The sequence below is a fragment of the Cheilinus undulatus genome, linkage group 14 (genome assembly GCF_018320785.1).
Source record: "Cheilinus undulatus linkage group 14, ASM1832078v1, whole genome shotgun sequence".
In the NCBI taxonomy this organism is placed as follows: Eukaryota; Metazoa; Chordata; class Actinopteri; order Labriformes; family Labridae; genus Cheilinus; species Cheilinus undulatus.
Genome location: NC_054878.1, coordinates 20,154,010 through 20,166,346, shown reverse-complemented (window position 1 = coordinate 20,166,346; position 12,337 = coordinate 20,154,010). Strand labels below are relative to the sequence as shown.

The window sequence follows — 12,337 nt, the reverse complement described above, 5'->3', positions numbered from 1 at the left end:
ACTCTATGAACACCCCACGTCACGCCGGTGGCTTTTTATACTCAAGGGGTGGTTTCTCGAAGCTCCCATTCAGAAGCTTCCAGAAGATACTCTCACTACAGTATGGCTGGTGGAGGGGCTTAAGAAAAGCCAGGAAGGGGGGCTGTTGGAGAGACACCAGTGCCCTAAAGTTTATGTGCCCTTATAGGGCTGCAGAGTCACAAGGAGTGCCTGTCAATCACATCAAGAGCTTTCCTGATAGCTTGTCTAGCTGTTGGGCCTCAAACCCCCCTGTAAGCGTCACAGCTGTGCAGGCCCTTTGCTATCAGCTGCTGTCCTGGTGCCTCATGGACACTCACACATTTACCATGTGGTTTACTATGCACAGCAGGCCATTTTTCTGTGTTAGACATGCAGGATTGGGGCAATTCTCAAAGGTTTTCTATGTTTGAGGATGTTGGACAAACTATCTAGCAACTTTTGTGTAGAATGTCACAGATAAGCTGAGAAATAATATTGTGTGTGAGAGTATTGTATTGTAGAAATGCATTTTTTTTTTTACTTTTGAGCAGTCTGAGCTAGATGAAAATTTGCGGAGTACTCATACACATCTTGTGGAGCTGATCACCAGATTCACTTTCAATCACAGAGTAATTTTATATTCAAATTCAACTTAATTTGTATAGCACATTTCATATAGGTGTAAACTCAATGTGCTTTACAGAAGATTAAAAATAAACAGAAAAGCAGCCAGCAGAGTAGTTTTAAATGAGATGTTGATGAGTTTATTCATTAAAACTGTAAGAGTTTATCTTTTAGGATGATCAATGAAGTCCTGTACTATGAATAATGAACATTTTAGTGGAGTATGAATTCAAAAGTCCAATCCTTGGTGTTTGACGTGTGTACGTTGTCGTTAATTTAAAAAGACTGCAAGCTTTTCTGCAATAAATTTAAAGTTACTTTTTGCACAAGCATAGTGAGGGAATGTTGCATTGGATCGTTACAGTTATTTGTATTATTTTAATTATTAAAAATTAGAATTTTGGGGTATAAACAAATACAAAATTAAATTGTATTCACAGCCACAAAAAGTTTGAGCATGTGAAGGCTCACAGCACGTTGCAGATGAATCCCTTCTCAGTTAACTATATAATGTTTAACACATGTAATGGTTTATTTCTAAATGTGACATGACTGAGATGGAATTCGTGGATATTTGTCTGATCAAAGGCTAGGATTCTCTGGTCCTTTGTGGACTTCAGTTGACCAGATGATGGCAGTGTACTACACTTGGTACAGCTCTGTTATGTAATTGAAATATTCTAGGTAACACCAGACACTACGAGAAGCTGAGTGTAGCATGTAGCTTGAGTAAGAACTGCTGCAATCACTGTAAGAAGATACTTTTCAAGCAGAGAGACATGCTTAAAATTTGACTGCAAAAATAAATGTATATTTTTTTTTGTCACAGTTAAGGATGTTTCTGGAATGATGAGGCTGATGGTACAGAGAGGTCCATTAATTGTTGCCGAAATTTTGATGATTGTATGACATTCCAAGAGTCCAGTTTCAATCTGCACCTGTTTGCTTTCAGAATATTATTCAGTATTTTAATGTATTTATTTATTTTCTATATTTCAGATGCCTTTTATTTGGCTTTTCTGGAAAAGGGTCGACACAATTTGAGCAAGAATAAAAACATCTGTCAATAATATTTATACAGACGCAATAATAGCACATGTTTCAATGGGTCAATGACAGTGGCATGACATGTATATTTTTGTCAGAATTCATTATTTCCATTTCAAAAAATTATCAGCTCATGGCATATATGCGTTTGTCATAAACAACTTACTTTGTTTGAATTCATTTTAAGTATATTTGAATGATATTATTATTTCATATTTTGGCATCTCAAACCCTAAAAAGGTCAGGCACCACAGCTGTAATGAACAGATTACTGACTCCGGTAAAAAGGCATTTTAATTGTGAGAGACAAAAATAAGAATACATTGGCATGATTTTATGATTGAAAACTTTGAAATGAACAAATATTATTAAAATGTATTATTTTAAACTTAGATCATTAAAAAAACTTTTGCCCCAGAAACTACAAGTTCTTAAATTTCAAGATGATGCAGCTGTAATCATGGGTATCTTATATTAAAATAAAGTAATGAAAACAGATTTTAGCATAATTTATCATTAATTTGACACAAGCTGACACTCAGGGCCAAGTGAAATGGTTTGTAGATCTCTCTCAAATGAGTATAAAGACATTTATTTTCAGTCACAGATGGGTAGGTACACTTTCCATGTCAGGTGGTTTAGCAAATGTAAAAGTGCAAAAAATGTATTTCACCTTTAAACTGTTGATTTTGTTTTAAAAATATACTTTAAAGATTCCAAAATGTAAAAACATGTTTCTAAGTATTTGCCTGTGTTAAATCCAAACACTTGATTTGAAACACTGGAGTCCCCAAGGGCTGTGCTTTATTCCCAGTTTTATTTTCTATTCATTCAAAAAACATAACTTGCAATGATGATGGCTTTTCCCTTTGTGCAGATGATATTGCCTTGGTTGCTCACACTAGGGATAAAGACTTCTGTCCGCATACCACAAGCAGGTTGACACCCTGATGGCCCAGTTAAAGGAGAGCTCCTGGAGCTCAACACTTCCAAGACTAAGGAGCTTTATTGTGGGGGGAGGTGAATATCTGATGCACCCCAAAACCCCTCTTTGAACCCCTGACACTGGAACTGGACTGAATGGGCAGGCAGTGGAGCAGGTAGACACCTACCTGGGCATAGATGTTGACAGGCAGTTGAACTTCTCACACCACACAGACTCAGTGTGCAAAAGTCCATAAAAAATGAATAAATAAACAGAAATTAAAAACAATATTCAAAAACAATCAACAGGAAAACAAAATACCTCGCATTTTATAAAAGACATCCATACCAGTGTCTCCACAAGGATGCCTGCTATCATACAACACTATGACTGGGATTAGTCAGCAGCATAATAATGGAGTTCTGAGAGTCATTTAGCCTGCATATAAATTTGTACATCAGCTTTCTCATAACAGCCTGGAAAGTGTAAACTCCTGCTTGATAAAACATCTCACTTGCACTTGCCCAACAAGGTTTTTTCAATAGTATCCTCATAAGCAACATGAAGCTTTTGTAGGCTCGATTTTTTTGTACCTAGACCACAAGGGGGCGGTATACAGAGGGGTATAACCATAGATATCTGTAATAAAGGCCTTTATTATAGATATCTATGGGTATAACCAAGCAGGTGAAATAACTGGAGAAACTCAAACTCGGTTGTCGGAAGTCCTTGCCCGAGCAGTTAAAGGGAAAGCCAACCACGTCACAGCAGATCCCACACACCCACTGCATGAATCTTCCCAGCTTTTACCATCAGGTTGTTGTCCACTGTCTAAATAAAACGGGTCTAAGCATTTACCTGTTTGATTTGAATTTAGCTGCAAATGTCAGGTGGCGCAACCATTGCGTCAGGTGGTGCTCTGCAAATGATGGAAGCCTTTTGTCTGTTTTTTACAATATCAATTGATAGCAACGTTTTACCATGATAGTGTCTATTGTTGTTCCATTTTCAGTGTCTCAAAAAATTAACTTTAATCAGAAATTGAGTCATTATTTACACGACTAGCTTTGTTATCTCAAGACATGGACATTGATCTTAATATCTCGAAAATGTTTACAAGTGTGAAAAGGAAAACTGCATTAGTGTATAAAATGTGTGGACATGATGTTGTACGTTATTTCCCTTTAAGTCCTCCTTAAGTTTTACCAATAAAATGTTTCACATCCAAGTTTTCAGAGAAACCATGCCCCTTAATTTAATCATATCAGTCGTAGAGCCAATATTTTATTGTGGTATATTGCTTATCTAAAGTTAAAATAAGCACTAACTTGTTTGCCTGGCTTGTGTATTCGTTATTTGATATCATTCCGTTATATTTTGATTATTGTGTTAGAGCGCAGTTTATTTTCTAGTTTTGTCTCACATGACTTTATAATTTTACACGCATGGTTGCAAGACTACCACGATCCAACTCATGCGCAGTTGCTAACATCCGGGGCCCGGACAAGGATGAACGCCAATTTCCAAGATGGCGGCGGAGGGAGGAGGGAAGGAGATGAACGAAATTAAAACTCAATTCACCACCAGAGAAGGCGTCTACAAACTCCTCACTCACTCCGAATACAGCCGGCCGAACAGGGTGCCTTTTAACTCGCAGGGCTCGAACCCCGTCAAGGTCTCCTTCGTCAATGTGAACGACCAGTCCGGCAACGGCGACAGGATCTGTTTCAATGTGGGCCGGGAACTCTACTTTTATATCTACAAAGGCGTGAGAAAGGTAAACAGTACTGAGTACAGCGACGAAGCCCGCGCTGTCCAGGAGCAGCCCGTTGGTTTGGCATCTTCAAACATGTTGCAGCTTGGCTGTCAGCTCTCTTAGCTTGTGTTATTGAAGTGCGCAGATTGTCAAGACAAGGCCATGTAGCAGACCAAGCTAAGTTAGGAGCTAATTAGCATTCTTTGCTAACCTCGCTACTGTTTGTTGTTTTTGTACTCAAATGTGCACTGCAGAGTCCAGTTATGTTGTAGCTCTAACGCCATGTCAAGCTGTTACAAGAGGTTTCCGTGTTAACATGTCAACGTGTAAAGGGGGGCTTCATGTCACGTCTCATGACTTGTTTGTTTATCCTCAGTCTTTACTCACTCCAGCCTTAACGCTGTATGGGGAAGTTGTCAACAGAGCTCTCCTGCTGAGTTGTTGTTTCTGCTACAGATCCCTATGTTTCACATTCAGATCTATAAGACTGCTACTAAAAAGTGTGTATACGTTGTGATGTAGTGCTGTGTGTGCACTGCTCTGTAAGGGTCTGGATGTGATGCAGTGAGATCCACCGTTTGGTTGATCACAGTGTTGATGTCACTGCGGTAAGCCATGTTTGGGCTTATATGGTGTGGTGATCATGCTGATGATGTTGTTCGTGAGGCAGCTAAAGTGGTTTCATTCTAACCACGGAAACTAAGACACACAGCTAGAGCTGTGCATCTGTTTCCCCCTATTCAGATGATCTCAGATGTATGTCTCTGTTTGACAACATAATCAATTAGAGGAACTATTTTTTCTCAATTTTGTCCTGAATTCAAGGGTTGAAAAAGATTAGGTAACTCAAGATGCAGTTCAGTACATGATCCACAATAACAGTAATGCTGATTCAACAATTCTGCAAAAAATGCACAACACTATACTGATATATCAATATATCTGATTAATTAAAGAATATAAAATAAAAAGATGAATACCAGGTTAAATACATTTATTCACTGCTGTTTGGTGTCAGTTTCAACATTTTTCTTTCTACTTCTACATAATTTACAGTCAAAACAAGTGTCCCTCTTTTAATACCTATTTTTCATCTAAAAAGTTAGCTGTGGCTTATATTCCAGGGCCATTTATATGTCAATATAAAGTGCTTAGACACTAGGGCTGAATGATTGGACAAAATAATCTAATTGTGTCCCCAGATATTGTGGCTTCTGTTTAATATGGGATTGTTTTTTTTTTCAGTTTCTCATTTTATGTATTTCTCAACAAAAAAGCAATAAATCATCTATGTTATAGCTATCTAGATATTTTAAAGATTAAACTTAGGTTGAACAATTTTGAAGATATTTCTAAATGTGATTATTTGGATTCACTGCAAATTTTATATGAATTATTGTATTGAAGGGAATGATGGTTTAATGTCCCTCATTTTTAATAAGAAAAACATAATCAAAAACAAGGAAAATTTGTTTTTTTTTTTTTACTATCCTAGAAATCCTTGACACTTCAATGTGTGCATGATGTGTAGAGCAGAACATCTGTGTCACAAAATTGTTTTAAACTGGTATTTTTACACACTTTTCAAGTCAAAGAAATGTTGCACGACATTGTAAGACATACTGCGATTTAATCTAAATTTTGATAAATTGCCTAGATCTGTAAGACAGAAATGTCAATGCTGTTAATGCATGCAGCTGCCGCTGACACATGCTGCACAACACCTTACCCAGTTGGAAATTATCCCCATTCATTCATTTGTATTTCAAGTGGCAGCTTCATTACTTAGAATGTGCAGGACTGCAAAATGACACAGAAAAGACCTTTAAGGTGTGGCATCTTTTTTTAACTGCTTTTCTTCTTTGTTATTTCATAATTGTGATTTAAAGAAATTGGAAGTGTGTTATCGGTGTTACTGTTACTGTTGGGTGCTGGTTAGACTGGAAACACTCTACTGTAACGATGAGAAGTGACACGCAGAGGAGGACAGAGCAGCTCACAAGCTGTGAACCTGTCTCATGATAATCAGCAGAAACAGAGAGCTCGACTACCATTCTGTAGGTATTAAATGCACAAACTTCATGCAGCAGAAACAGGCAGTACTAAATGAGCGAGACAGCTGCACAGAAACAGCACATTGTGGACTTGCTGAATGAACTGGAAGTTGTCACACTTCGGGTCATTTTAAACCTTTTTCCCCTAGGGAGATTGCAACAAACAGACTGCAGCTTATATATCATGGACATTTATAATCTGGATTTAACAGTATTTTACTTTCCCTGCTGTCTGACATTATTCAGCTAAATTTTCCTTCTTCTTTTGTTTTTGTGTTATCTTCTTTGGCAATTGACCTCTATCCACATAGCTCTAATAAATGCGATTGTCAGCAGCCATGCAGTAATAGCAGAAAGAGTCAAACGGGCTAGTTAGATCTTTCCATCTTTCAACACAAAGTATTGATATGTGGCACCATCCTTGTATGACATGAAAAAGGATGATGGTATATTACCATATCAATATTTTTCTCCTCAGGATACTTACACTCAAAGGAAGGTTAAATAGTATTTTTTGTCAATATCAGCTAATGTGAACTTATAAATGCAGTGTCAACGTTTTGATATTGTTAATAATACTTAATATACTTAATACTTAATATGATCAGATTATTTCAAAATTACTTCTATATTTTAACAGACATTTCACACGACAATCAGTAGGTCTACTTGGCATTTTACAGGAGAGAAATGTTATTATATGACACAAACAGAACAGACAAAAAGGTATTGTTAGGAATTTTTAAGGCTCCCCTAAACTTCTCTTGGTGCCTGTTTGCCAGTTGTTTTCATGTCAATTGCACTCATTTCCATCAAAACCTATTTGACTCTTTATCCCTGGAAATATTTGACATCTCTACTTTCTGAAGTAGCCACAAGGTCATTCATTTTGAGCATGACTTAGAGTATCATTGTTGCTTTTTTAAACTGCAAGTGAATGTTTCAGAACGATTGATAAGTCAGAAAAGTGTCATAAGAAGTTGAGCAATGTTGATGAGCAAAATCTTTAAAAACTAATGAGATCTACCTTATTTTTCAATCAGTTAGGCTGCCTCTGAACTCTTCCCAACATGCTCGTTTATGCATACACTTCACACTAGGAGGCTATCCTTGTTAGATAGGTGTGAGGTCTCGGGAGACAGGACATTACATAAAATAGATGTTGCAGAAACAGCAGATAGACATAGAGTCTTCAGCTCTGAAGACGATTTATTACCTTTATAGTAGTGCTACATGTAACTTGACATACTCTCCCTATTAACAGGAGAGCAGAGAAGAGCATACCAAACAGAACACATGAGGCAGTTTCATCATGTGCCAGTCACCAGATGTAAACATCATTCTCCCAAACTCTGTCACAGTAAATTTTCCTGACTATTTCATGCTATGTTCTCGTATCCCTGATTTATTGCAGGACTTTTTTCTAAGGTTTTACTAGTGTTTGCACTTACACATGCTGCTGGCCTCAAAATTTTCAACTGATTTTCAAGAGTTTGTGCTTATGTGAAAACATCTTTAGGTAACATCAACCTCGTCTGCTCTCTCTGTTTAAGGGGCATTAACATAACTTCTACATCTATGAAATGTCAAAAGGAACTGAAACATCTGTAACTGACCATAAATGCAGCTTGTGGCAGCTTTGTGTTCAAAATATGTCTCATTCTGCACATGTTACTCAAAGCGAAAACAATAGTTTCCTGCAAACAATACTGGTGGGGTATTTGTTCTTAAAAGTGCTGAAGGATTTCTAAACGTAAGTTATAGACTTGGTGTTATAAATAGTGACTGAGATATAGATAGAGCCCATGTCAGTCCGCCGATACAATATGTTTTAACTGAAGCACAAGAACTTGAGCTGTTGAGTAGAGTACAAGAGGTCAGTCAAAAGAGGCAATGTCCAAATTAGCAAAGGGCTCTTGGGCTGTCAAGTTAATGTCAATCAAGATTACAACTCTGTCTTTTCTTTGCAGAGTTGACAGCCAGAACTGTCTTTTGAAATAAAATCATTCTTGTGGGTTTTTCTAGGCTGCCGATCTCAGCAAGCCCATAGACAAGAGGATATACAAAGGAACGCAGCCCACGTGTCATGACTTCAACCCCCTCACAGCTACTGCAGAGAGCGTCTCCCTGCTCGTGGGCTTCTCAGCGGGTCAGGTGCAGCTCATCGACCCAATCAAGAAGGAAACCAGCAAACTCTTCAATGAAGAGGTGGGTGCGATTAGGTTTCATGGGCCAGCTTAAGGAAACAGAACACTGTGTTCATTTGTTTTGTATTTCCACTGTAAATTAATAGGCGCTGATTTTGTTCTTTTTTTTTTTCCTCTGTCCTACTCCCTCAGAGGCTCATAGACAAGTCCCGAGTTACATGTGTGCGATGGGTTCCTGGTTCAGAAAGCCTGTTCTTGGTGGCTCACTCCAGCGGCAGCATGTATTTGTACAACGTGGAGAACACCTGTGGCACCACGGCACCTCACTACCAGCTCCTGAAGCAGGGTGAGAACTATGCTGTACATACGTGCAAGAGCAAGTCGGCCCGCAACCCCCTACTGCGCTGGACTGTTGGCGAAGGAGCACTCAATGAGTTCGCCTTCTCTCCTGACGGGAAGTTTCTGGCTTGTGCAAGCCAGGACGGCTTCCTGCGGGTGTTTGGCTTTGATGCCGCAGAGCTCCACGGGACGATGAAGAGCTACTTTGGTGGCTTACTGTGCGTGTGCTGGAGCCCAGATGGACGATACATTGTAGCGGGAGGGGAGGACGACCTGGTGACGGTGTGGTCGTTTTCAGACTGTAGGGTAATTGCACGGGGGCACGGTCACAAGTCATGGGTGAGTGTGGTGGCTTTTGACCACTGCACTACCAGTGTGGAGGATGGTGACCCCCCAGCTGAGTTCAGCGGTAGTGACGAAGACTTCCATGAGCAGATTCACTTTGGTGCAGGCAGAGACAGGGCGAACAGTGCTCACTCTCGCCTTTCTAAGAGGAACTCTACGGACAGTCGGCCTGTTAGTGTGACGTACAGGTTTGGCTCAGTGGGTCAGGACACCCAGCTGTGTCTGTGGGACCTAACAGAGGACATTCTCTTCCCTCACCTCCCTTTGTCCCGTACCAGGACTCACACTAATGTTATGAATGCCACAAGCCCCCCAACCACTGGACAGACTACTACTACTACTAGTACTACTACTACTACGACGACTACTGTATCCACTGCTAACCCTAGTGGCACCAATGGTAAAGACAATGTGAGCAATAGCAGCACCAGTGCTAACCCCGCTAACTCCCTCCCGGGCTCTCTTCCCCGGTCCAATAGCTTGCCCCAGGCCACCAACCCACCCGGGGGCAGCACGCCTAACAGCCACACGGGCAGCAGCACCAACAGCAGCGGCAGCACCAAGGGCAACAGCATCATCGACAGCGCGTTCATCGCCACAGGTGTCAGCAAGTTTGCCACCCTGTCGCTACACGACTCACGCAAGGAGCGCCACGAGAAGGACCACAAACGGAACCACAGCATGGGGCACATCAGCAGCAAGAGCAGCGACAAGCTCAACCAGCTCAGCTCATCCAGGACGGCAAAAGCAGAAGTAGCAAAGACTCTTGGCACGACACTGTGTCCGCGTATGGAGGAAGTGCCGCTGCTGGAGCCGCTGGTGTGCAAGAAGATCGCTCATGAGAGACTCACTGTGTTAATCTTCCTTGAGGACTGTCTGGTAACAGCCTGTCAGGAGGGTTTCGTTTGCACATGGGCTAGGCCCGGGAAAGTGGTGAGTGACAGGCCTCTCGAGGATACTGTCATGTGACACCTCTTAACGTCCATTGTCTTGCGTACAGCCATTTTTCTCTCTGCATTCAGAAGCTGTAAGCGCCACTGTGTGCAGCCAAAGGTTTTGGTTATTTCACGTCTGATTTAAACCAAAGCCTGAGCATTTTGATGGTTAATAGCACATCTTCTGCGACAGTAAACCTCATGGCCTCACTATTCTTCCTCTTTGAATACATTCACGTAACACTGTTGTTTGTTATCAATGTGTGTTATCTGTCTCTCCACAGGGATTGCTATCATCTCAAAACAACCCCGCCAACTCCCCAAGTGGAACAGTAGTATAGCCCCAGTGCAGGTGCTGCTAATGACAGCTCCATGCATCAGAGACGGGGGGATGACCAAGGCCACGGCCCTGCAGCGCTTCTTCACACACTGTCACACATCACATGACCTCCAGTGTCAGCTTCACTCTCATCACTACGAACATCCAGACGCTCTCTTTGTCTTACTGCTTATGATTAGATAACAGATGTTGGCCAAGCCAGGGTTAGAAGCTGAACTCCCTTTTTCTGCTGTTGGAAGTCGGAGTGTGAGCTTTAAAATCGTCCAGGTTTTTCAGAGGGGTTGATTGGCTTGTTCTTCCATCTGTGGTCATATCAAGTGACATCTAGTCTGAAAATAACAAACTCAAAACCCAATCCTTTGTGCCTGTAGATCATATAAGACTAGATTTGTGGTAAGCAGTGTGGTGATGTCTCCATCTAACCTTTTCAAGGGTTTAATTCTGACATGTTTCCCATGTTATGTTTCTTCAAACATGTACCACAAAAAGGGAAAAAGATTGTTTTGGAGCAGCAGCACACCCCCCAATGCCAAGTCTCTCATCTGTCACTACCTAGGTGATCCCTAATCACGAGCTCTAGAGACTGGAGCCTTTTTCTTCCTTCATATATATTTGAATTTGAGGTATCACACTTTATAGTGTATTTGCACAGATTTTTTTTCTTTTTTACTTTTTCCCTTTTTTGGAATTGATGACGGTGGATCCCAAGCAAAATATTTTGAGGACAGACTTCAGAAGCACTTGGGGGATCGGCTGGTTATCGCCCTCTGTCTCAACGCTGGATGCTGCAATCATAATAGTTTTTTTATATGGAAAAAATGTTTGCACTTAATAGTTTGTTAGAGGAGAATGGCTTTACATTTTTGGAGTGTGTAAGGACTCCTTGACAAGGTTGAAATATTAATAGAATTTAAAAAGAAAAACCTTTGTATCTATTAAACATTTATTTTAATATTGTTTCAGATTAAATGGGCTCTGTATTATATGTAAATATTGTACTTCAATGATTTATGGGTGAAATGATCATTATTTCATTAGTTCAAAGATCCTCATTTCAGAAAATAGTGATATTTCTACTACAGAAAATCTATACATAATATTAAAATGAATCTTGAATATGCAGGTGAAACTGTTTTTTTCCTGTTGTACATAAAGAGAATTCAGGTGTATTTTTATTAATGAAACGTTTGGTATAGGAGATGTCTATGAAATCCTCTTATCTAACAGGTAGTGCTGAATGCTAGCTAGCCTGTCGCTGCAAATTCATTTTTGACGTAGGCAGGTAGGCGTAGACGCAGCGGTCTAATTCAGCCATCACTCCGAGCTCAGGTAAACCCCAGGAAGACTAACGCTGGTATAGTTCCCCTCTCTATAGTCTCATCCATCAACGTTTGTGAATTCACTCTGACTAACAAAATAAGACTGACGACCATGTTCTGAGGACAGGGCTGACCATGCAAGCCCTGTTGATTTGTGAGTAATAATTACTGAACTGATGCTCAACTTGTGAACAAACATTTGACACTGTGTTGAATACCAACTGACTCACGTCAGCACTTGATGATGGAGTAAATGCTTGAGGTGAGCGTGTTTTTACAAGCACCCACAAACAGGATGACTGAGGATTTTAACAGTGGGAGCCTTTTCCTCCATGTGACGCCTATTAAAACAGCTTTGACAGATCACGTGTTTATTTGTGTTACTTTTTTTAGTTTCTGTCTTCTTACCTAGCCTGTATTAACCAGAATACTTCTTGCTATGCGAGGTATCAAACCAAAGCCATAAAACATATTGGGGTAGTATTTCAAGGACCCAGTTTTCATCA

At 40.2% G+C, this 12,337-nt stretch overlaps 1 protein-coding gene across 2 annotated transcripts; it reads left to right on the top strand.

The window, feature by feature from the left end:
• Window positions 1-4,102: 4,102 nt before the first annotated feature.
• Window positions 4,103-12,194, top strand: wdr20b (WD repeat domain 20b). 2 transcript variants are annotated; one of them, XR_005992861.1, is made up of 4 exons: window positions 4,103-4,373; window positions 8,432-8,614; window positions 8,746-10,364; window positions 10,457-12,194. XR_005992861.1 is itself a non-coding variant. In XM_041805633.1 (4 exons), exons 1-4 carry the CDS (start codon window positions 4,125-4,127, stop codon window positions 10,511-10,513), a joined length of 1,914 nt encoding a protein of 637 aa, XP_041661567.1. In that variant the 5' UTR covers window positions 4,103-4,124; the 3' UTR covers window positions 10,514-12,194. The 2 variants fall into 2 exon arrangements, 1 of the variants encoding a protein (XP_041661567.1); XM_041805633.1 differs by having other exon boundaries at window positions 8,746-10,170.
• The last annotated feature ends 143 nt before the right edge of the window (window positions 12,195-12,337 follow it).

Coding starts and splice junctions, on each gene's coding strand:
- wdr20b (XM_041805633.1), top strand. CDS start 4,125: ATGGCGGCGGAGGGAGGAGGGAAGGAGATGAACGAAATTAAAACTCAA. Junction 8,615..8,745: donor GCAAACTCTTCAATGAAGAG/GTGGGTGCGATT, acceptor CTACTCCCTCAG/AGGCTCATAGACAAGTCCCG. Junction 10,171..10,456: donor GGGCTAGGCCCGGGAAAGTG/GTGAGTGACAGG, acceptor GTCTCTCCACAG/GGATTGCTATCATCTCAAAA.